This window comes from Suncus etruscus, chromosome 1 (genome assembly GCF_024139225.1).
Source record: "Suncus etruscus isolate mSunEtr1 chromosome 1, mSunEtr1.pri.cur, whole genome shotgun sequence".
NCBI lineage: Eukaryota > Metazoa > Chordata > Mammalia > Eulipotyphla > Soricidae > Suncus > Suncus etruscus.
The window spans coordinates 119,739,320-119,763,239 of record NC_064848.1 but is presented as its reverse complement, the minus strand read 5'-3'; the positions used below and the strand labels follow the sequence as shown (position 1 = coordinate 119,763,239).

The 23,920-nt window shown below is 35.8% G+C and overlaps 1 protein-coding gene across 1 annotated transcript in view; it reads left to right on the top strand.

Moving 5' to 3' along the window:
• The window catches only part of IMMP2L (inner mitochondrial membrane peptidase subunit 2), a 950,803-nt gene that overhangs the window by 694,345 nt on the left and 232,538 nt on the right, over window positions 1–23,920 (top strand). The window contains exon 5 of the mRNA XM_049783675.1: window positions 4,137–4,239. Within this exon, the coding sequence (XP_049639632.1) occupies window positions 4,137–4,239 (103 nt within the window). The remainder of the gene's footprint in view (window positions 1–4,136; window positions 4,240–23,920) is intronic.

Below are 23,920 nucleotides of genomic sequence, written 5' to 3'. Positions count from 1 at the left end.
AATAGCTACTACTTATTGGGTTCCTAGAAGACATTAGAAGCATATATAGGGCTTCTCAGAAACAGTCTTAGCTATAAGAAAATCTATTGATTAAAAGGTTAATTTATATCACTTTTATACACAAAAGAACTTTGCATTCAGCACTATTATTTTTTGTTTGTTTGATTGGTTTTGGTTTTGAGGCCACACTTACCTGTGGTTAGTGTTTATTTCCAGATCTGTGCTCAGAAAATCATATGGAATGCCAGAAATCAAACCCTGGTATCCACATGTAAATAGGACCTAGTTATCAGATGAAAGGGAAGATTGCACTATATCTCTAACTCTCTTTTTAAATTAAGAAATCAAGATGTTTCATCAATTTATCCAAGAACACATAAATTTTGTAATCAAATAAACTATTTTTCAACTTGTGTTCCCTTTCTTCCTCTAAAATTTAGATTCTCTCTCTGGGTATAAGAAAGCAAAAGCATACTGACTTGAGACATAAATTTGGAGAATTTGACAATTCTCCTTTGTAAGTAGTGCTCTTGGTTTTGATTGATCTCAAGTAAGAATCTTAAAATAACTTTTTCATGGTATGGTTCCCAGACATCTGACTGGATAATAGTAGTCTCTGTGTAGGTCTCTGTTCAGTGATCAGAAAATAATTGTGCCCTGTTAGACATATTTCACTTTTGTACTCCTTACCACCCTAAACACTACAGTCTGATAATGTTTCTTTGCCATTTTCTGTTTAAGCACATTATCAGTTTTTCAATTATGCAAACCCACCTTAAAAATACATGTGACTTTTTTTTCTGATAAATTACTAAATGTGGATGAATGTCACATTTACTGTATTAGGCCTAACACCAGAGCCCTTTCTCTTTTTGAAATTTATGTTACAGTTGGTGCTGTTTAGCATTGCAAACTACTTCCTACATATTGGTTAACGTGCCAATAAAGTCACTCTTTTTTGTTCATTGTCCATGTGATATTTGGACAAGAATTTGAAAGTGTTAAGTCAAATATAGATGTACAAAGAGCTCTACTCCATAGCAACCACTCAATTATATTCTTATTAACCACTAAATTTCATTTCTACAAAGTTAGGATATGTCTTGCTCATCCCATTTTAAGAATAGACAAATAAAGGAAGAAACTAAGAAATTGTAAAAGATAACTTTCAGTAATGTGAGTTTCAATATTAAATTAGGTTACTTGATTTCTAGATTCTTTTCCTTTTTCCAGATTATTCTGTCTTGTAGCATATTTTTCCTTTTATTCATTTGGTTAGTTTAAACTATGTATAAAACATTCCATAGAATGTATTCTTTAGTGTTTCAAAGTATGCTGTATCAACTATAAACGAAAGTTAAAATATTGAAATCTAGTGAGAGTAATTGGCAAGAAACAAGTAAATGAATTAGTAAATATTAAGTGAAAAAAATAAAATAAAGGATTTTAATGGGGTATAAATATTTTAGAGAAGAGAGCATCAAGAGCTGTTTAGTTGTCGCCAGTGGTTTAATGGCATAGTAGTACTTTTTCATATGTATGATTATTTTAGGCTTATATAACATTAAAACACTGTGAGTTCTATGTATAATTGTTTTTGGTTTCCATCTTCTCTGCCAACTTTTCTGGTTTCCAGAACAATATACTTGACTAAAACTTGCCATTTAACTGAAGAAATAAGTGTTATGCTGGTCTTATTTGATAATTTGGCCTTGATGAAAAATAAAATAAAGTATTGCTTTCTTTCTGTCTACTAAAAATCAACTTATGGCGAATAAAGTTTTTCAGTTATTTGAAAAATGTGTCCTCTGTTTAAGAGTAAGGGTCTTCTCACAATTATTAATAAGCATTATGGGGTGTTGGTACTTATGAGGAATTTAATGAGAAAAGTAGTAGTGATGTCAAGAACTAATGGGCTGATTTAATTGAAGAACACATATTACCGAGTATATAACAGTAAGATACATTCAGCTGGTTTTATCTATTTTTCTTTTATCTGAGACTCTTCTTCCTAATAGTAATTAACAATGAACAGCAGTCATTAACTTACTGTGGGGCTTCTAATGACCACAACACTCTTTCCTTGCATGAATGATTTACTGTTCTAAAACAAAGTGATTCAAAATGAAATTATCTTGAAAATTAAGAACCATTCTAGATAATGAATTGTTTTAATTTCTATAGCAAAAATTTATGTGCTATTTTCCTTTTTTTTATGTGTTCCTCTGCACTTCTACAGCTTGCTAACTAACAAAACAGGGTCTGATGGAAATCCAACTCAAAAATAGTGTTCTGAGCTAATTCTGTAGACTTGAGAAATAATATTCTATTTGCTCATTCACTTAATCACCATTTATTATCCTAGGCATTTTCCTGACTACTTTGGGAATAAAGTAAAAATAAAGCAATTTATAATCTCTGCCCTATAAATAATTTATGGATTAGAGGATTGGAATAATGTTTTACTCTAATGCCCTCCTTTTAACTTAATTAGCTTATATCTTGATTTATTTAACTAGTCCTATTTAGGTAGATATATTTTGGTTGTGTTTTTTAATATAAGACCATCCTTTTTGCTTAATTAGCTAAAATTTGATTTATTTAATCAGTCCTATATTGTGGACATTTAGGTAGATCTTTTTCTTCTGTAAATTTTATTTATAAGGTCTATGTTGAACACCCCTGAAAATAAATATTTCTTTATAAATGTATATTTCTTTTTATTTATTTATTTATTTATTTTCTTGGGCCACACCCGGTGCTGCTCAGGGGTTACTCCTGGCTATGCACTTAGAAATTGCTCCTGGCTTAGGGACTATATGGGATACCAGGGATCAAACCTCAGTCCGTCCTGGGTCAGCTGCGTGCAAGTCAAGTGCCTTACTGCTTGCACCATCGCTCCAGCCTCTATAGATGAGTATTTCTTTGAAATATATTTTTACCATTAAAATAAGGAGGCTTAAGTCAAAAGACTTAAGCATTTTGGTTTATTAATAAATATAAAAAATAGGGCCCAGATGACAAAATAGCTAAAATTATTGTATTATTTTGCCAACACTAATATAAAACCTTTACTTAGTTACATTTTTTGCCTGTTTTAATAATCTAAAAAGTTCTACTATATTGTATTATTGCTTTGGATTCATAGACTTCAAAAATGTTCAATAGTTTCTCGTTTTTTAAATTTTGGGGTTAGTTTTTGAATTTTTTTTCCAATTTGGACACATGCAGCAGGTCTGCAAAGTGGGACAGTTATAGTCATGCTATAATTAGACCCCCGGCGATCTCATATACAATGCATATGCTTAACTTCCAGAACCAACTTCATAGTATTTATGAGAATAATTTAAGAACTAAGATAATATTGATCAAAATGTTCTTGAAATATTAATAGCTTACATATGGCCAGATTTCTAGATCTTTTCTATGTTTTAGAGTATATTAAAATATTATAAAAAAGTATAGCCATTTTAAAATTTATTTGACTTAAATATGAGGATTACAACTGATAAATTGACCAGATATATGAAATATTAAAAGCTCAATGCGTTTGTATTTTATCAGGACTTATTACAATTTTATAAAATAGGGGCCAGAACAATGATACAGTGGTAGGGCATTTGCCTTACATGCATCTGAGCCAGGATGGACCTGGGTTCAATCCCCGACATCCTATATGGTCCTTTTAACCAGGAGTGATTTCTGAGTTCATAGCCAGGAGTAACCCCTGATAATCATGGGGTGTGTCCCCAAAACTAAAACAAACAAAAAAACCAAATGATTTAAATTAAATAGCAAGCCATTTTCTGTATTGGCACATCTTATTAGAGCACAAAATTTCTACTACAAAATTTATTGTAGATAGGTTAACCAATACTTAGCCACATAGTGCAGAACCAAGACTAACCCCTGAGCAATGCCTTGAATGACCTCCCAAGCAATAAGCAATCAAGCGAGAAAACAAATAAATAAAAAGACCAAATTGTACATTACTTTAAAATGTAGTGTAACATACATTTATGATTTGTCAATACTAATTTGTTGTACTTGTATTACATCATGTTTGCCATTTTTATGTCGATGTTTAGCTCTTCTATCTTTTTTGTGTTCTTAATGGTTATGCTATTTATTTCTAGAACCATGGGGCATAAAAACCGATATGTCAAAGTCCCCCGCGGTCACATCTGGGTAGAAGGTGATCATCATGGACACAGTTTTGACAGCAATTCTTTTGGGCCGGTAAGTCATCTTGTGATTGATATAACTGAATTTCAGAAGTAGGAACAAATGTGTGTCAGGTGAGTTGCTCAGGTAATCTACTCAAAATTTATCATGAATGATATACGGGATAGTTCATGTCTAAACATTCCTTTTTTCAATAGCATTGATGATGTAAACTGCTAATAGCACGCATGATTTTTATTTGAAAGATATTAGATTTCAGAAAATTTGCTAGCAGATACTTTCAGTAAATTGGCTGATTTCAACGAGTAAGTTTTTGTTCTTTCTTTTGAACCTTTTGTTTTGAGCTAGCTTTTAATAAATATAATGTAAAATAATTATGAATATTAGTTTTCCAAGTTATTTGTTAAAAATGAAAGTGTAATAACAATCATAATGCTATAAATTTTGCCTGCAGTGGTGTATAGCAAGAATCCAGACATTTCTTATTCTCTATTTATGTCAAGTATGTGTAAACTATTTTTAATATTTTTTTCCATTTTGAATGGCAATAGTATTTTCTATTTATGGACAATTCTAGTAAATTGCAGAAATAAAGGATCTTAGTTAATAGAACCCATACATAATTTTTTGTTATATTTTAAAAACTGGGATTTTATAATGATTTCTAATTTCTAATGCTAGGTTTAACTGTACTTGTTATATAGAAATCAGCACTTTCAAAGATATTTCAAAGATGTTACTATTTCAAGTATTTTAATATAATTTTATATGCAACTAAACATTAAAATTTTTATCATTTTTAATTGGTTGAGGTACTTCGATTAATAATATTCTTGGGAGAGAATGTTGGGTTTGACTTGGCAGTGCTTAGGCCCTCAGGGACCACTACTTGAGGCTCTTGGGTACCATATGGGGTGCTAGAAATCTTACCTGGTTAGGCCACATGAAAGGCAAGTGCCATACTCACTATACTATTGCTCTGACCTCATTTTACAACATTGTTAATGATCGTTTACCATGCACATGATTCCAAAATACACCCATCACCAATGTTCTCACTTCTCTCCCCCAAGAATCCCAGTGGTCCTCATTTCAATCCCTCAATGCCAGCAAAGTCAATTTTGTGGCTTTGTTTTCTTGGATTACCATGTCCGTTGTTGCTACCTTGCTGTATATCTTTAAGTCCTCCAGATAGCAGAGATCATGTATCTATCCTTCTCCTTCTGACTGATTTCATTCAGCATGATATCCTCTAGTTCCATCTATGTTGTGGCATAGTGCATGGTTTTATTCTTAGAGCTGCATAGTATTTTATTGTGGATACTAAATTCTTGATCCATTTACCTATTGTCAGACATTGAGTTGTTTCACTGTATCTTAGCTATTGTGATAAGTGAGGCAATAAGCATACCTGTGCATATATATCCTTTCAAATTAATGTTTGTTTGTTTGTTTGTTATTTTGTGCTTGGGGTTAGATACTCAGAAATGGTATCTCTGAAAGTTCTATTCTTGGGTATTTTTAGAGAGATCTTCAGATTGTTTTACATAGAGGCTGATCCAAATAATTTAAAAAAATTTTTTAATGAAAGTGTTTGGAATGTGACTCAAAGGCATAGTGCATGCCTGGCATGTATGAGGACAGGAATTATAATTCCTGGTTACTCTCCTGTCCCATTCACCACACCACCTCTCATGCAGATACCATGTGAGAATTATGTACAGAGGCTAATCTATTTATGTTTCATATGCAAAATATTAATAAATATTTCTCAGCAAACATTTATGCCATTTGTTTAAATGATGTTTTAAAATAAAATCTGCTGCAGCCAAAGTGATAGTATAGACTATAGCAATTTACCCTGCAGGCTTCTTACTTGGCTTCACTCTCTTGCACCCCATATGGTCCCTGACCCTACCAGGAGTGATCCCTGTGCACAAAGTCAGAAAAAACCCTGGGACATTTTGGGTGTAGCCCCATTACAAGCAAATGAAAAAACAAACAAATTTCAAATTAAATAAAATTTATTTTAAAATTATTATTTAGTCAGTAATTAGGACTCAGAGGTAGAACACTACTTAGAATTTGATTTTCAGTTCTTTTAGCTTTTCTCATTTTTTTTTATTTTGTTTTAAACAGAAAGGGTGGGGTTTTAAGATGACACCCAGCTGGGGCCGGAGAGATAGCATGAAGGTAAGGCATTTACCTTTCATGCAGAAGGTCATCAGTTCAAATCCCGGCGTCCCATATGGTCCCCCGTGCCTGCCAGGAGCGATTTCTGAGCATGGAGCCAGGAAAAACCCCTGAGCACTGCCGGGTGTGACCCAAAAACCAAAAAAAAAAAAAGAAAGATGACACCCAGCTATTAACCCAAAACAAAGGCATTCTTCCATCTTCCTCTTTCTATAAATCTCTCTTTTTTTAAAATAATATTTTATTTAAACACCTTGATTACAAACAGGATTGTGGTTGGGTTTCAGTCATGTAAGAGAACACCCCCCATCACCAGTGCAACATTCCCATCCCAGTGTCTCAAATATCCCTCCTCCCCACCCCCACCACCGCCTGTACTCTAGACAGGCTTTCTATTTCCCTCATACATTCTCATTGTTAGGATAGTTCACAATGAAGTTATTTCTCTAACTAAACTCATCACTCTATGTGGTGAGGTTCATGAAGTGGGCTGTAACTTCCAGCCCTCCTCTCTTTTGTCTCTGAAAATTATTGCAAGTGAGAGAGAGAGAGAGAGAGAGAGAGAGAGAGAGAGAGAGAGAGAGAGAGAGAGAGAGAGAGAGAGAGAGAGAGAGAGAGAGAGAAAGATGCAGAATGGTCTCACTCATCTATGGGATTTAAGAAAAATGATTTTCATTTTTAAATGTATTTAAACATATTTATGCATGATGGTTTTGAGTTCAATGTTTGAAATAACTTTTTAATTTCCTGAACATTGCTTTCATTTAAAAATATTTTTTTGATATATCAAGCAGTGATCAGGAGATAAGCATCAGCTCTGTGCCCAGAGGTCACTCCCAGTAGAGCTCAGCAGACCATGTGGTATTGGGGTTCCCTCATGCAAAACATAAACTCATCCCATTGAGCAAACTCTTGAGCCCTAACCGTAGTTTACTTTATTTGTTAAATTATATGAAGAGCTAGGAAAATATTTGTCACACCAGCTAATAAACTATTTGTATTTGATGAGTTATAGTACATCTATTTTATTTACAATATGAGCTCTTATATTTTGTGCTCCATTAACATTTATGAGTAGAAGAAAATTACTAATACTCATGCCCTCAAATAAATTTTAAATGCGGCAAAATGTGAAGCAAATAATCCTTATTTGAAACTAACCAACAATGTCTGAGAATAAAGATTTTTGAATTACATTTTTGATTAATGAATAATTATTTGAATAATTTGTTAATTTCTACAAATTCTTTGTAATTCAAAACATAAAACTACAGTTTTATAATTATAAAATATTTAAATAATCTTAAATTTTTTTTCATTTTGAGCTATACCCGGTGATGCTCAGGGGTTACTCCTGGCTATACACTCAGAAATCACTCCTGGGTTAGAGTGATTGGGGGACCATATGGACACCAGGGATTGAACTATGGCCGTCCTAGGTTAGCTTGTGCAAGACAAATGCCCTACCGCTTGCACCCCCTCTGGCCCTAATTTTTAAATTTTAAAAGTCACTCTATTTTCCAAAAGATTTTTACTTGACATTTTGCCATATCAACCAGCTACTTTGTTATATGTGTAAGGCCAGTCAGCTCCAGGTTTTCTGGATTGTTGGTTCATATTTCCAACTGGAAGAAGGATATGTGCTTTTTATGAATGTAAACAACCATCTACTGGTAACCAAAATTGTCTCTAAGCTGCTTATCTTGACTTTGTGGAAAATCATTGAAGTTTTAACCTTGATTTCCCAAATAACTTTAGAAGTGTATAGACATATATTTAACAAACTTTAACTCTTTGAACAGTAGTTATTATATTTTTATCATAGAATCTACCTAGCTTTTAAAAAAATTGCTACCTACAGATAATCAGAATAGAGGTGACATTTTCCATATGTAAATACACTTTTCAGTTGCAATTAAAGCATGATAATAAAAGAATGTCCCTTGGCTGGCGAGATAGCTCAAATGTTTGAATACATTCCTTGTGTGTGTATAGGATCCTAGATTTGATCTCTGGCACCATGTTATTTCAGAAACATAGATTAAATGCTCCACTGTATTTTTTCTAAATAATTTTGTTATTTTCTGCTTAGAAATATTTGATTTACTTATTTTATGTTTTTGTTATGTTTATGTTCAAATGAGAGTTAGTTTTACAAGTGAAATAATATACATTGCAGCAGAGCAAGAGCCAATATCTATACATTTAACTTTATTAAAAATGACATGAAAAGACTCTAGTAAGCTATCATAAACATAGATGATATAATTAAAACAAGTAATCAGAAAACTATGCTATGGACTTCATCAATCATTTATTTTTTATGGGTTTGTATTTCTGTACAGAAGAAAAAGTTTCCTCTCAAAAATCTATCTTAAATAATTGATCAAATGAGCAAATACACATATACTTTCTCATAGATGATATACAGAATTCATAGTAAAAGTGTGTAAGATATGGCTTTGCTAGATTAATTTTATACATCATTAAAGCTATATTTGTGAATATATTAGTGATGTTTATTATATTGTATTAATTCAATACATAAAAGTTATCAAAATAATTTAGAAACTGTTAATTCTCCCAGTTTTAGGATGTTTGTCTATTTTATACTTCTATAGGACTAATATAATGATAGAAGAACAAATATATGCAGTTTATCATATTTACATGCTAAATCATATTTATTTAGGACATAGCTCTAAGATAAGATTATGATGAAATTGGTTTATTCATAAGATGAACTACTTTGTGAAAAGTTTATTGACATAATGTTCATGCTATTGTTTTAAGTGAATACATAAAAGTAATTAATGGGATATGTAGTACTGTGTGAATTTTCCCGAAATTGTTCTTGTTTGTTTTAATGTTAGGCTACCTCCAGTTGTGCTCAGGCATATTTTTAACTCTGCATTCAGGGGATCACTCCTGGAGGATTCATGGATGATATGGGGTGCTGGGGATTGGATCTGGGTCTAGTTTAGTCTAGTTTAGGTCTGCAGTGTGAAAGACAAAGCCTAATGCATTGTACTTCTCCAATTGAAATTACTCACCGTTGATGAGTATGATATATTTTATATAATTACATTTATTTTAAAAGTTGGCAACAATTTTATTAACTTTATAAGCCTTACATTATTTTATAAATTATTTTGAAACCTAATTAGTTTTAAAAAACAGTAATGTTGATTTGAAGTAACTTTTGGATTCATCATAACTCTAAGATCTATAAAAATGTTTTATAGTACTCTGACCAAAACTAAATCACTGATTTGAATTTAAACAGATGTTTCAATTATGAATAATATCTAAAAAATATCTTTCTCATAAAACTTTTGAGTAACATCAAAAGAGAGAAAAATATCCCATTTTCTTATAATCTGGATTTACTAATATGTGATTTCTAGTATGAGAAATATAACACATATATTTAAACTCTATTGATTGATTGATTGACAGATTGGTTTTTGGGACACAGCCAGCAATTATCAGGGGTCACCCCTTGCTTATGCACCCAGAAATCGCCACGGTAGACTAGCGAACTACATGGGATGCCGTGAATCGAAAGGACCCCTCCTGGGTTGGCTACTTGCAAGGCAAACACCCCACTAGGGTGTCACACACCCCCACCCCATAAATTTGGGGTGGGGTGGGACACACCCGGGGGAACTCAGGGATTACTCCTGGCTCTGTGCTCAAAAATAGCTCCTGGCAGATTCTGTAGGAATCAAACCCAGGTCAGTCCCAGGTCAGCCGCATACAAGGCAAATGCCTTATCACTGTGCTATCTCTCCGGCTCAAATATATATATGTATATGTGTAAATATATATATATATTTTTTGTTTGTTTGTTTTGGTTTTTCGGGCCACACCTGTTTCATGCTCAGGGGATACTCCTGGTTAAGCGCTCAGAAATTGCCCCTGGCTTCAGGGGACCATATGGGACGCCAGGGATCGAACCTCGGTCCTTCCTTGGCTAGGGCTTGCAAAGCATACACCTTACCTCTAGCACCATCTCACTGGCCCTGAAATGTATATTTTTTAAGGTTTTATATATGTGTGTGTCTAGAAATATTTTTAGGAGAAATTTGATTTACGATATTTTTAAAAATATTTTTATTTAAACAACTTTATTACATACATGTGTGTTTGGGTTTCAGTCATGTAAAGAACACCACCCATCACCAGTGCAGCATTCCCATCACCAATGTTCCAAATCTCCCTCCTCCCCCCCAACCCCCGCCTGTACTCTAGACAGGCTTTCTATTTCCCTCGTCTATTCTCATTATTAGGATAGTTCAAAACGTAGTTATTTCTCTAACTAACTCATCCCTGTTTGTGGTGAGCTTCATGAGGTGAGCTGTAACTTCCAGCTCTTTTCTCTTTTGTGTCTGAAAGTTATTATTGAAAGAATATCTTTCATTTTTCTTAAAACGCATAGATGAGTGAGACCATTCTGTGTCTTTCTCTCTCTCTCTCTGACTTATTTCACTCAGCATAATAGATTCCATGTGCATCCATGTATAGGAAAATTTCATGACTTCACCTCTCCTAACAGCTGCATAATATTCCATTGTGTATATGTACCACACTTTCTTTAGCCATTCATCTGTTAAATGGTATCTTGGCTGTTTCCAGAGTCTTGCCTTGGTAAATAGTGCTGCAATGAATATAGGTGTAAGGAAGGGATTTTTGTATTGTATTTTTGTGTTCTTAAGGTATATTCCTAGGAGCAGTATAGCTGGGTCATATGGGAGCTCGGTTTCCAGTTTTTGGAGGAATCTCCATATTGCTTTCCATAAAGGTTGAACTAGATGGCGTTCCCACCAGCAGTGGATAAGAGTTCCTTTCTCTCCACATCCCCGCCAACACTGCTTGTTCTCATTCTTTGTGATGTGTGCCAATATCTGGGGTGTGAGGTGGTACCTCATGGTTGTTTTGATTTGCATCTCCCTGATGATTAGTGATGTGGAGCATTTTTTTCATGAGTCTTTTGGCCATTTGTATTTCTTCTTTGTCAAAGTGTCTGTCCATTTCTTCTCCCCATTTTTTGATGGGATTAGATGTTTCTATCTTGTAAATTTCTGTCAGTGCCTTGTATATTTTGGAGATTAGCCCCTTGTCTGATGGGTATTGGGTGAATAGTTGCTCTCACTCAGTGTGGGGCTCTTGTATCCTGGGCCCTATTTCTTTTGAGGTGCAGAAGCTTCTCAGCTTAATATATTCCCATCTGTTAATCTGCTTTCACTTGCTTGGAGAGTTCAGTTTCCTCCTTGAAGATGCCTGTAGTCTCAATGTCCTGGAGTGTTTTACCTATGTATTGTTCTATATATCTTATGATTTTGGGTCTGATATCAAGGTCTTTCATCCATTTGGATTTTACCTTCATACATGTTGTTAGCTGGGGGTCTAAGTTCAGTTTTTTGCAAGTGGCTAGCCAGTTGTGCCAACACCACTTGTTGAAGAGGCTTTCATTGATTTTTTGTGTTAATTTTGAAGCCTGTACCTTGCTATATAAGGCTATTGTTTCTAGAAGCTTTTTCGTAGACTTTAGGGTTTTCTAGGTAGAGTATCATGTCATCTGCAAAAAGCAAGAGCTTGGTTTTTCCTTTCCTATCTGGATTCCCTTGATATCTTTTTTTTTTGCCTAATCGCTATAGCAAGTACTTCCAGTGCTATGTTGAATAAGAGTGGTGAGAGAGGACAGCCTTTTCTTGTGCAGAATTTAGAGGAAAGGCTTTCAGTTTTTCTCCACTGAGGACAATATTTGCCTCTGGATTGTGGTAGATGGCCTTAACTATATTCAGAAAGGTCCCTTCCATTCCCATCTTGCTGAGAGTTTTGATCAAGAATGAGTGTTGGACCTAATCAAATGCTTTCTCTGTGTCTATTCATAGGATCATGTGATTTTTATTTTTCTTCTTGTTGATGTTGTATATTATGTTGATAGATTTATGGATGTTAAACCAGCCATGCATTTTTGGGATAAAACCTACTTGATCATAGTGGATGATCTTCTTAATGAGGCATTGAATCCTATTTGCCAGGATTTTGTTGAGGATCTTTGCATCTGTATTCATCAGCAATATTCGTCTGCTAATTTTCTTTTTTTTGTAGCATCTCTGTAGTTGGTTTTAGGTATCAAAGGGTTATGTTGGCTTCATAAAAGCTCTTTGAAAGTGTTCCTGTTTTTTCGATTTCATGAGAGAGTCTTGCCAGGATTGGTAGAAGTTCCTCTTGAAAGGTTTGAAAGAATTCATTAGTAAATCCATCTGGTCCTGGACTTTTGCTTTTGGGCAGATATTTGATTACTGTCTTAATTTCCTTGATAGTGATGGGTGTGTTTAGATATGCTACATCCTCTTCATTCAACCATGGAAGATTATAAGAGTCCAAAAATTTATTCATTTCTTCCAGGTTTTCACTTTTAGTGGCATAGGTTTCTCAAAAGTTTCTGATTACCCTTTGGATCTCTTCCATATCAGTAGTGATCTCTCCTTTTTCATTCCTAATACGAATTATCAAGTTTCTCTCTCTCTTTCTTTGTTAATTTTGCCAGTGGTCTATCAATCTTGTTTATTTTTCAAAGAACCATCTTGTGCTTTTGTTGATCTTTTGGATTGTTTTCCGAGTTTCCACTTCATTGATTTCTGCTCTCAGCTTTGTGATTTTCTTCTGTCTCCCTATTTTTGGGTCCTTTTGTTGAGTATTTTCTAATTTTATGAGCTGTGTCATTAAGCTATTCTGGTATGCCCCTTCCTCTTTCCTGATGTGTGCTTGCAAAGCTATAAATTTTCCTCTCAGTACCGCTTTTGCTGTGTCCCATAGGTTCTGATTGTTTGTGTCTCCATTGTCATTTGTTTCTAGGAAGGTTTTGATTTCCTCTTTGATTTCATCTTGGACCAATGATTATTCAGTATTAGGCTTTTAAGTTCCAGGTATTAAAGTTTTTCTTCTGTGTCCCTTTGTAGTTCACATATAACTTCAGGGCCTTGTGGTCAGTGAAGGTAGCCTGCAAAATTTCTATTGTCTTGATATTATGGAGTTATGTTTTATGTGCTAGCATGTAGTCTATCCTAGAGAATGTCCCATGTACATTAGAGAAGAATGTGTATCCAGGCTTCTGAAGGTGGAGTGTTCTGTATATATCTACTAGGCCTCTTTCTTCCACTTCTCTTTTCAGGTTTAGTATATTCTTGTTGGGTTTCAGTCTGGTTGACCTGTCAAGTGTTGACAATGCCGTGTTGAGGTCTCCCACAATTATTGTTATTGATATTATTTTTCAGATTTGTCCACAATTTTATTAATATTTTGCTGGCCCCTCATTCAGTACATATATGTTTAGGAGAGTGATTTCTGCTGCTGTACGTATCCCTTGATTAATACAAAATGTCCATCTTTTGTCCCTTACAACTTTCCTAAGTAATAAAGTCTGCATCATCTGATACTTACGTATGGCCCAGTCCAGCTTTTTATGGGTGTTGTTTGCTTCCCCCTTTCTGCGCTTGTAAAACACACCTCCAGGAAGGCACCAGGGAAGGCGAGCCATCAGAGATGAGCCACACACAGGATGATATTAGGCCAATAATGTAGCAGAGCACAGAAGACATGCAGATAGGGAAGCTGGCATCTGAGTTCCAGCAGAGTTCAGCAGATTCTCCTTTCTGGGCGTGTAAGCTCAGCTCCAGGGAAGGCTCCAGGGAAGGCCAGCCATCTGTAGATGAGCTACACACAGAATGAAATTAGGGCAAAAAATGGAGCACAGCACAGAAGACAGGCCAGATAGGGGTGCTGGCATCTGAGTTCCAGCAGAGTTTCAGCAGCTTCCCCTTTCTGGGCTTGTAAAGTCAGCCATTTCTTACTCTCTCACTCACTCACTCACTCACTCACTCACGACACTCACTCACTCGCGAGTAGCTTCAGAATGCAGTTTTTTGGGAGTTCATTTCCCAGGGCTCTGAGGAGAGCTTCAAGGATTCAGAAAAGACAGAGAAGCACAGGACAGGGGCCCCCTCCAGGGTCCTCAGTTTTCTTTGAAGAAGCACAGCAGGGCAGAGACTCCGCAGGTAGAGCAATTAGCACTCCACCTGGCAATCCCCACAGTCAGCCATTTCTTACTCACATGCATGCTGGGTAGCTTCAGAATGCAGATTTTTTGGGGTTCGCTTCCCAGGGCTCTGAGGATTCAGAAAAGACAGAAAAGCACAGGGCAGGGCTCTCCTTTAGGTCCTCAGTTTCCTCAGAAGAAACTGATATTACTAATTTTACAAGGTATTCAATGGTCATGACATATTGATTTCTAATCGTTTGGTTAGTTTTTTTTAAAATAATTACTAGTTTCTGAAAGAAATGATTGTCTCTCTTTCCCTAGGTCCACATAGGTGATCATGATATATATATTATTTAAAATTTATTTATTTATTTTTTTTTTGGCCACACTTGGCAGTACTCAGGAGTCTCTCCTAGTGAGCTTGGTATAACATAGTAGCGATGCTTAAGAATGAATCCAAGGTTTGTCCGCATATGCAATGCAAATACCCTACTTGCTTTATTATCGCTATTTTATTATATTATCTATATTGCCCCTGCTATATATTATACTATAGGCAATTATTCTTTGCCATCACCAATATGATTATAATAGATTTTAGTGAACTTTCTTTTTTGGGGGCCACACTCAACAGTGTCTCAGGGGTTACTTGTGGTTACTGCACTCAGAAATTTCCTCCTTGCTCGGGGGACCATAGGAGTTAGCTGGGGATCAAACCCAGGTCTGTCCTGGGTCAGCTGTGCTGCAAGGCAAACATTCCTTCCAATGTGTTACCACTCAGGCCCCTAGGGAACTTTCTTGACTAAAAAAATGAAAATTCATAAAAGAAAAGAGTTTTTTTTTGGGAGGCCACACCCTGTGATGCTCAGGGTTTAATCCTACCTATGATCTCAGAAATCTCTTCTGGTTTGGGGGACCATATGAGATTCCTGGGGATCAAACTATGGTTCGTTTTAGGTTAGCCATGTGCAAGGCAAATGCCCTACTGCTGTGCCACTGCTCTGGCTCCCATAAAAGAAAATCTTGTATTTGTATGTGCTTATGTGTAATTATTCAAATAATTGAACTATATTAAATGAGGAAAGTTTAATTTAAATGCTTGCAGAAGTCTTTTGTCTATATTTATAAGTTCATTTTGATATTTATACTGAAATGTCTTTATAGATATTTATTCCTTTTAGTAAAAACAGAAATGTAAATTTTTACATACCTCTTCTATTTATTTACCATTACATTTTATCTTCAAAGTTATTTTAAATCACTTTTATCTAATTATACATTTCATGAGTCACTGGGATACATTCGTGATTCACTATAGAGTGAGTTTTGTTAGGGATTTACCTTTTAATAGAAGTTTCAGTTAGGTAATGCTAGAAATAAATAATTTATTTTAGCTTCATTAGTCAAATAATATTAGAAAAATATTAGGTTAAGCATCTCAAAGGTTAGATAACCTTTTCAAGATGTATAAACCTATTTTGATTTTTTTTTTTTTTTTTATTTTTTAATTTTTTTTTTATTTAAACACCTTGATTACATACATGATTGTGTTTGGGTTTCAGTCATAAAAGGAACACCACCCATCACCAGTGCAACATTCCCATCACCCAAGTCCCAAATCACCCTCCTCCCCACCCAACCCCCGCCTGTACTCTAAACAGGCTCTACATTTCCCTCATACACTCTCAATATTAGGACAGTTCAAAATGTAGTTATTTCTCTAACTAAACTCATCACTCTTTGTGGTGAGCTTCCTGAGGTGAGCTGGAACTTCCAGCTCTTTTCTCTTTTGTGTCTGAAAATTATTATTACAAGGGTGTCTTTCATTTTTTCTTAAAACCCATAGATGAGTGAGACCATTCTGCGTTTTTTCTCTCTCTCTCTGACTTATTTCACTCAGCATAATAGATTCCATGTACATCCATGTATAGGAAAATTTCATGACTTCATCTCTCCTGACAGCTGCATAATATTCCATTGTGTATATGTACCACAGTTTCTTTAGCCATTCATCTGTTGAAGGGCATCTTGGTTTGTTTCCAGAGTCTTGCTATGGTAAATAGAGCTGCAATGAATATAGGTGTAAGGAAGGGGTTTTTGTATTGTATTTTTGTGTTCCTAGGGTATATTCCTAGGAGTGGTATAGCTGGATCGTATGGGAGCTCAATTTCCAGTTTTTGGAGGAATCTCCATATCGCTTTCCATAAAGGTTGAAATAGACAGCATTCCCACCAGCAGTGGATAAGAGTTCCTTTCTCTCCACATCCCCGCCAACACTGTTTATTCTCATTCTTTGTGATGTGTGCCATTCTCTAGGGGTGTGAGGTGGTATCTCATCGTTGTTTTGATTTGCATCTCCCTGATGATTAGTGATGTGGAACATTTTTTCATGTGTCTTTTGGCCATGCGTATTTCTTCTTTGTCAAAGTGTCTGTTCATTTCTTCTCCCCATTTTTTGATGGGGTTAGATGTTTTTTTCTTGTAAAGTTCTGTCAGTGCCTTGTATATTTTGGAGATTAGCCCCTTATCTGATGGGTATTGGGTGGGAATAGTTTCTCCCACTCAGTGGGTGGCTCTTGTATCCTGGGCACTATTTCCTTTGAGGTGCAGAAGCTTCTCAGTTTAATATATTCCCATCTGTTAATCTCTGCTTTCACTTGCTTGGAGAGTGCAGTTTCCTCCTTGAAGATGCCTGTAATGTCCTGTAGTGTTTTGCCTATGTGCTGTTCTATATATCTTATGGTTTTGGGGCTGATATCGAGGTCTTTAATCCATTTGGATTTTACCTTTGTCATGATGTTAGCTGGGGGTCTAAGTTTAATTTTTTGCAAGTGGCTATCCAATTGTGCCAACACCACTTGTTGAAGAGGCTTTCCCTGCTCCATTTAGGGATTTCCTGCTCCTTTATCCAAAAATTAGATGGTTGTACGTCTGGGGAACATTTTCTGAGTATTCAAGCCTATTCCACTGATCTGAGGACCTATCCTTATTCCAATACCATGCTGTTTTGATAACTGTTGCTTTTGTAGTACAGTTTAAAGTTGGGAAAAGTAATTCCTCCCATATTCTTTTCCCAATGATTGCTTTAGCTATTCGAGGGTGTTTATTGTTCCAAATGAATTTCAAAAGTGTCTGATCCACTTCTTTGAAGAATGTCATGGGTATCTTTAGAGGGATGGCATTAAATCTGTATAATGCCTTGGGGAGTATTGACATTTTGATGATGTTAATCCTGCCAATCCATGAGCAGGGTATGTGTTTCCATTTCCGTGTGTCCTCTCTTATTTCTTGGAGCAGAGTTTTATAGTTTTCTTTGTATAGGTCCTTCACATATTTAGTCAAGTTGATTCCAAGATATTTGAGTTTGTGTGGTACTATTGTGAATGGGGTTGTTTTCTTAATGTCCATTTCTTCTTTATTACTGTTGGTGTATAGAAAGGCCATTGATTTTTTGTGTGTTAATTTTGTAGCCTGCCACCTTGCTATATGAGTCTATTGTTTCTAGAAGCTTTTTGATAGAGTCTTTAGGGTTTTCTAAGTAGAGTATCATGTCATCTGCAAACAGTGAGAGCTTGACTTCTTCCTTTCCTATCTGGATTCCCTTGATATCCTTTTCTTGCCTAATCGCTATAGCAAGTACTTCCAGTGCTATGTTGAATAGGAGTGGTGAGAGAGGGACAGCCTTGTCTTGTGCCAGAATTTAGAGGGAAGGCTTTCAGTTTTTCTCCATTGAGGATAATATTTGCCACTGGCTTGTGGTAGATGGCCTTCACTATATTGAGAAAGGTTCCCTCCATTCCCATCTTGCTGAGAGTTTTGATCAAGAATGGGTGTTGGACCTTATCAAATGCTTTCTCTGCATCTATTGATATGATCATGTGGTTTTTATTTTTCTTGTTATTGATGTTGTGTATTATGTTGATAGATTTACGGATGTTAAACCAGCCTTGCATTCCTGGGATGAAACCTACTTGATCGTAGTGGATGATCTTCTTAATGAGGCATTGAATCCTATTTGCCAGGATTTTGTTGAGGATCTTTGCATCTGCATTCATCAGTGATATTGGTCTGTAATTTTCTTTTTTGGTAGCGTCTCTGTCTGGTTTAGGTATCAAGGTGATGTTGGCTTCATAAAAGCTATTTGGAAGTGTTTCTGTTTGTTCAATTTCATGAAAGAGTCTTGCCAAGATTGGCAGTAGTTCCTCTTGGAAAGTTTGATAGAATTCATTAGTGAATCCATCTGGACCTGGGCTTTTGTTTTTCGGCAGACATTTGATTACTGTTTTAATTTCATCAATGGTGATGGGGGTGTTTAGATATGCTACATCCTCTTCCTTCAACCGTGGAAGATTATAAGAGTCCAAGAATTTATCCATTTCTTCCAGGTTCTCATTTTTAGTGGCGTAGAGTTTTTCAAAGTAGTTTCTGATTACCCTTTGAATCTCTGTCATATCAGTAGTGATCTCTCCTTTTTTCATTCCTGATACGAGTTATCAAGTTTCTCTCTCTCTCTTTCTTTGTTAGGTTTGCCAGTGGTCTATCAATCTTGTTTATTTTTTCAAAGAACCAACTTCTGCTTTCGTTGATCTTTCGGATTGTTTTTTGAGTTTCCACTTCGTTGATTTCTGCTCTCAGCTTTGTTATTTCCTTCTGTCTTCCTGTTCTTGGGTCCTTTTGTTGAGCATTTTCTAGTTCTATTAGCTGTGTCATTAAGCTACTCAGGTAAGCTCCTTCTTCCTTCCTGATGTGTGCTTGCAAAGCTATAAATTTTCCTCTCAGTACTGCTTTTGCTGTGTCCCATAAGTTCTGAGAGTTTGTGTCTTTATTGTCATTTGTTTCCAGGAACCTTTTTTATTTCCTCCTTGATTTCATCTCGGACCCACTGGTTATTGAGCATGAGGCTGTTTAACTTCCAGGTGTTAAAGTGTTTCTTCTGAGTCCCTTTGGAGTTCACAAATAATTTCAGAGCCTTGTGGTCAGCGAAGGTAGTCTGCAAAATTTCTATCCTCTTGATCTTATGGAGGTATGTTTTATGTGCCAGCATGTAGTCTATCCTGGAGAATGTCCCATGTACATTGGAGAAGAATGTGTATCCAGGTTTCTGGGGATGGAGTGTCCTATATATATCCACTAGGCCTCTTTCTTCCATTTCTCTCCTCAGGTCTAGTATATTCTTGTTGGGTTTCAGTCTGGTTGACCTGTCCAGTGTTGACAAAGCCGTGTTTAGGTCCCCCACAATTATTGTGTTGTTGTTGATATTATTTTTCAGATTTGTCAGCAGTTGTATTAAATATTTTGCTGGCCCCTCATTCGGTGCATATATGTTTAGGAGAGTGAATTCTTCCTGCTCTACGTACCCCTTGATTAATATAAAATGTCCGTCTTTGTCCCTTACAACCTTCCTGAGTATAAAGTTTGCATTATCTGATATTAGTATGGCCACTCCAGCTTTTTTATGGGTGTTGTTTGCTTGGATAACTTTTCTCCAGCCTTTTATTTTGAGTCTATGTTTGTTCTGACTATTCAGGTGCGTTTCTTGTAGGCAGCAGAAGGTTGGATTGAGTTTTTTGATCCATTTAGCCACTCTGTGTCTCTTAACTGGTGCATTTAGTCCATTGACGTTGAGAGAAAGAATTGTCCTGGGATTTAACGCCATCTTTATTTCAAAATTTGGTGTGTCTTTTGGGTAGTCTTGTCTTAGATTAGGTCTTTCAGTTTTTCTCTTAAGACTGGTTTTGTGTCTGTGAAGTTTCTGAGCTGTTTTTTGTCTGTGAAACCATGTATTCTTCCATCAAACCGGAAAGTGAGTTTTGCTGGGTATAGTATTCTGGGTGAAGCATTCATTTCATTCAGTCTTGTCACAATATCCCACCACTGCTTTCTGGCATTGAGCGTTTCTGGTGACAGGTCTGCTGTAAATCTCAGGGAAGCTTGCTTGAACATGATTTCCCCTTTTGATCTTGCTGTTTTCAGAATTCTGTCTCTATCTGTGGGATTTGTCATTGTGACTAGGATGTGTCTTGGGGTGGTTTTTCTGGGGTCTCTTTTGGTTGGTACTCTTCGGGCATGCAGGATTTGATCACATATATTCTTTAGCTCTGGAAGTTTCTCTTTAATGATGTTCTTGACCATTGATTCTTCCTGGAAATTTTCTTCCTGGGTCTCTGGGACTCCAATGATTCTTAAGTTGTTTCTGTTGATCTTATCATAGACTTCTATTTTCGTCTGTTCCCATTCTTTGACTAATTTTTCCATTGTCTGCTCATTTGCTTTAAGTTTTTTGTCCAATCTCTCCTGCTGTATGGAATTGTTATGTATCTCATCTTCCACAGCACCAAGTCTATTCTCAGCTTCTGATACCCTGTCCCAGAGCTTATCCATTTTGTCATTCACTTCGTTTACTGAGTTTTTCAGGCCTGTTAGTTGACATGTTATTTCAGTTTGGAGTTTTGTCATTTCTGCCTTCATATTTTCTTGGTTCTTATTAGTGTTCTGTTCAACTCGATCCATGGTTTCTTGGAGTCTGTTGAGCACCTTCCATATTGCTAGTCTGAAGTCCTTATCTGAGAGGTTGATTAGTTGTTCAGTCATTATCTGGTCCTCAGAATTGTCATCTTCATTCTCTATGTCTGATGCTGGCCTGCGCTGTTTCCCCATTGTCACATTTGTATTGTGGGTTTTTCTACGTGTTGTAGTGGTATTCATTGTCTCCTATTTTGATTTTTGATTTTTTGACCACAGTGTCACCTTGTGAGCAATTTGTGTGCAGGAACCGTGAAGCAGAACTGAACAATTTGGATGCAGAAACTATGCATGATATACTGCATGTGTCTGAGAATGAAAACTGCACGTTATAGAAAATGTGAATTCTTTTTAGTTCCAAGTCATTTGGAAAAGAGCTAATCTAATCATTTGTTTCATGGCTATCTAATTAAATAAAATATAAGACCTAGAACATGATATTGAAGAAGACATTTCCTAATAAAAGATAGTTTTAGGGTAAGTTAATATTGGAAACATTATTAATTAAATGAGTCGATAACCTGATTATATATAAAATTACATATTATTTATATATTTATATATTATTTATATAAAAACCTGATTATATATCAAATTAAAACTAAAATTAGAATTCCATACAATTGTAATTTTAAATTGTTTTCTTTCCTTCCTTCTTTTTTATTTCCTTTCTTTCCATCTTTCTCTTTCCATCTTTCTTTTCTTTCTTTTTTATTTCTTCTTCCTTCCTTCCTTTCTTCTTTCTTTCTTTCTTTCTTTCTTTCTTTCTTTCTTTCTTTCTTTCTTTCTTTCTTTCTTTCTTTCTTTCTTTCTTTCTTTCTTTCTTTCTTTCTTTCTTTCTTTCCTCCTTTTTAAGACCCTTGTAAAGAGAATTAATTCATACTTTTTTGTCATGGAAGTCTTTTATTTGTCTTTAAAGTTTTTAGTCAATTAAAGAACCATTATTTACAAACTTAGTAATAGTTGACATTTAGGCTTATAATATTTCTTTTTTTAATAAATTATCTTTATTTAAACACCATGATTACAAATATAATTGTAGATGTATGATTACAGTCATGTAAAGAACACCCCCCTTCACCAGTGCAGGATTCCACACCCAGTTTTCCAGATCTATCTACTCCCCACCCCACCCACACCTGTACTCAAGACAGGCTTTCTTTTTCCCTTATTCATTCACATTGTTATGATAGTTTTCAGTGTAGTTATTTCTCTAACTGCATTTATCACTCTATGTGGTGAGCTTCATGTCATGAGCTGCACCTACATGGGAAGATGGGGGGAAATAAGGGTTGGGACTGAGGCAGTAAAATCTTAGAAATGAGATTTGTAGGGCGATATCAAGGTCACAATACAAGATGGATGTTATGGATATATAAAATATATGCATATAATACTATCAATAGGAAAACAAGGAGAAAAAAATTCCAGTGACTGTCTCAACATAAACCAGTACTAAAACGGCCTGCCCTCTCCCAAAGCACATTTCCATTAGTGTAGGGAGTGGTAGGGGTAAGCCTAAGGACCATTAAGAGTCTACCTGAACCCACTTCTGGCCATCTGAGCTGGCACCCAGGGAAGGCCTGGAGTCAGGAGAAAAAGACAAGGACAGCTTGGGGCCTACCAAGCCTCCCAGCATTCCCCAGGCCAAGGAGAAGGTCTCCGATATGGGGCCTCCCCAAACCCCATACCTGGCAAGAGCTGGTCTCCAGAATCAAAGAGGAAACCAGAGGCCAGATGTCTGCCCGCCCTCCTCCCCATGCACCGCCCCCCCTGGATTATGGAGGGAGGGAGGAAGCCTGAGGACCACTAAGAGTCCACCTGAACCGACTTCTGGCCATCTGAGCTGGCACCCAGGGAAGACCTGGAGTCAGGGAAACAGACAAGGACGGCTGGGGGCCTGCCAAGCCTCCCAGCACTCCCCAGTAGGCTTATAATATTTCAACACCAATCTGACTACCAGTGTGTGCCATAACGAGTAATCTCATAGTTTATTATACCCCACCTCCCACCACCATCAACAGTCCCTGCCTGCCACCTTGGTAGATGTAACACCCATTTTCATATTCCATTTTTTTCTGTTATTGAACACCTAGATTAACTCCATGTCTTAAAATAATACTCATTGCAGCAATAAATAATGGTATGATGACATGCTTTTGAATGAATGCTTTTAAGTTCTGGGGAGAGATACCAAAAAATTGAATTGCTTGTCATATGGCAAGTTTTTATTGTTTCTTGATTTGGATGTCTGTCATGCTAAGTGCTGTTGAGTACTTTTTCATGTGCCTATTGGTGATCTGATTGTCTTCCTTGAGAAGTGTCTTTTGATTTACTTGTGCCACTTTATGTTATAGAGTTTTTGAGTTTGCTTATTTTTGAATTTGCTTTTGTTGATCAAAATGAATTCTTTATATGCCCCTGATATCAAATATTTATCTGAAATGCTGAATGTACATTTTTTTATTCAGTGAGCTTTCTTTTAGTTTTAGCCCTTGTTTCTTTTGCCATGTAGAAACTCTTAAATTTGATGTAGTGCCATTTGTTTATTTTTTATTTTATTTCCTTTTCAGTAGTTTCAAATCATTAAATATGCTTTGAGTTTGAATCATGGAGCATTCTGTCTATATTTTCCTCAGTCTACTTTATAGTTTCTGGTCACATGTCTAGGTCTTTGATCTAATCTGAATTGACTTTTGTATAAAGTGTGTGATATGGATTGAGCTTTAATTTCTTACACATAGTTATCCAGTTTTGACAGCACCATTTATTGAAGAGAATTTCTTTACTCCAGTTTGTGTTCTCAGTTCCTTTATCAAAAATTAACTGCCAGTATTTATGTGATTTGTCCTTAATTATTTGATTCTGATTCATTGATCAGAGAGCTTTGTCTCTAATACTATATCTTTATTACTTTTATATCTTTATATCTTTTATCTTTCTCTTTACTATGGAATTTTTGCTGTTGTT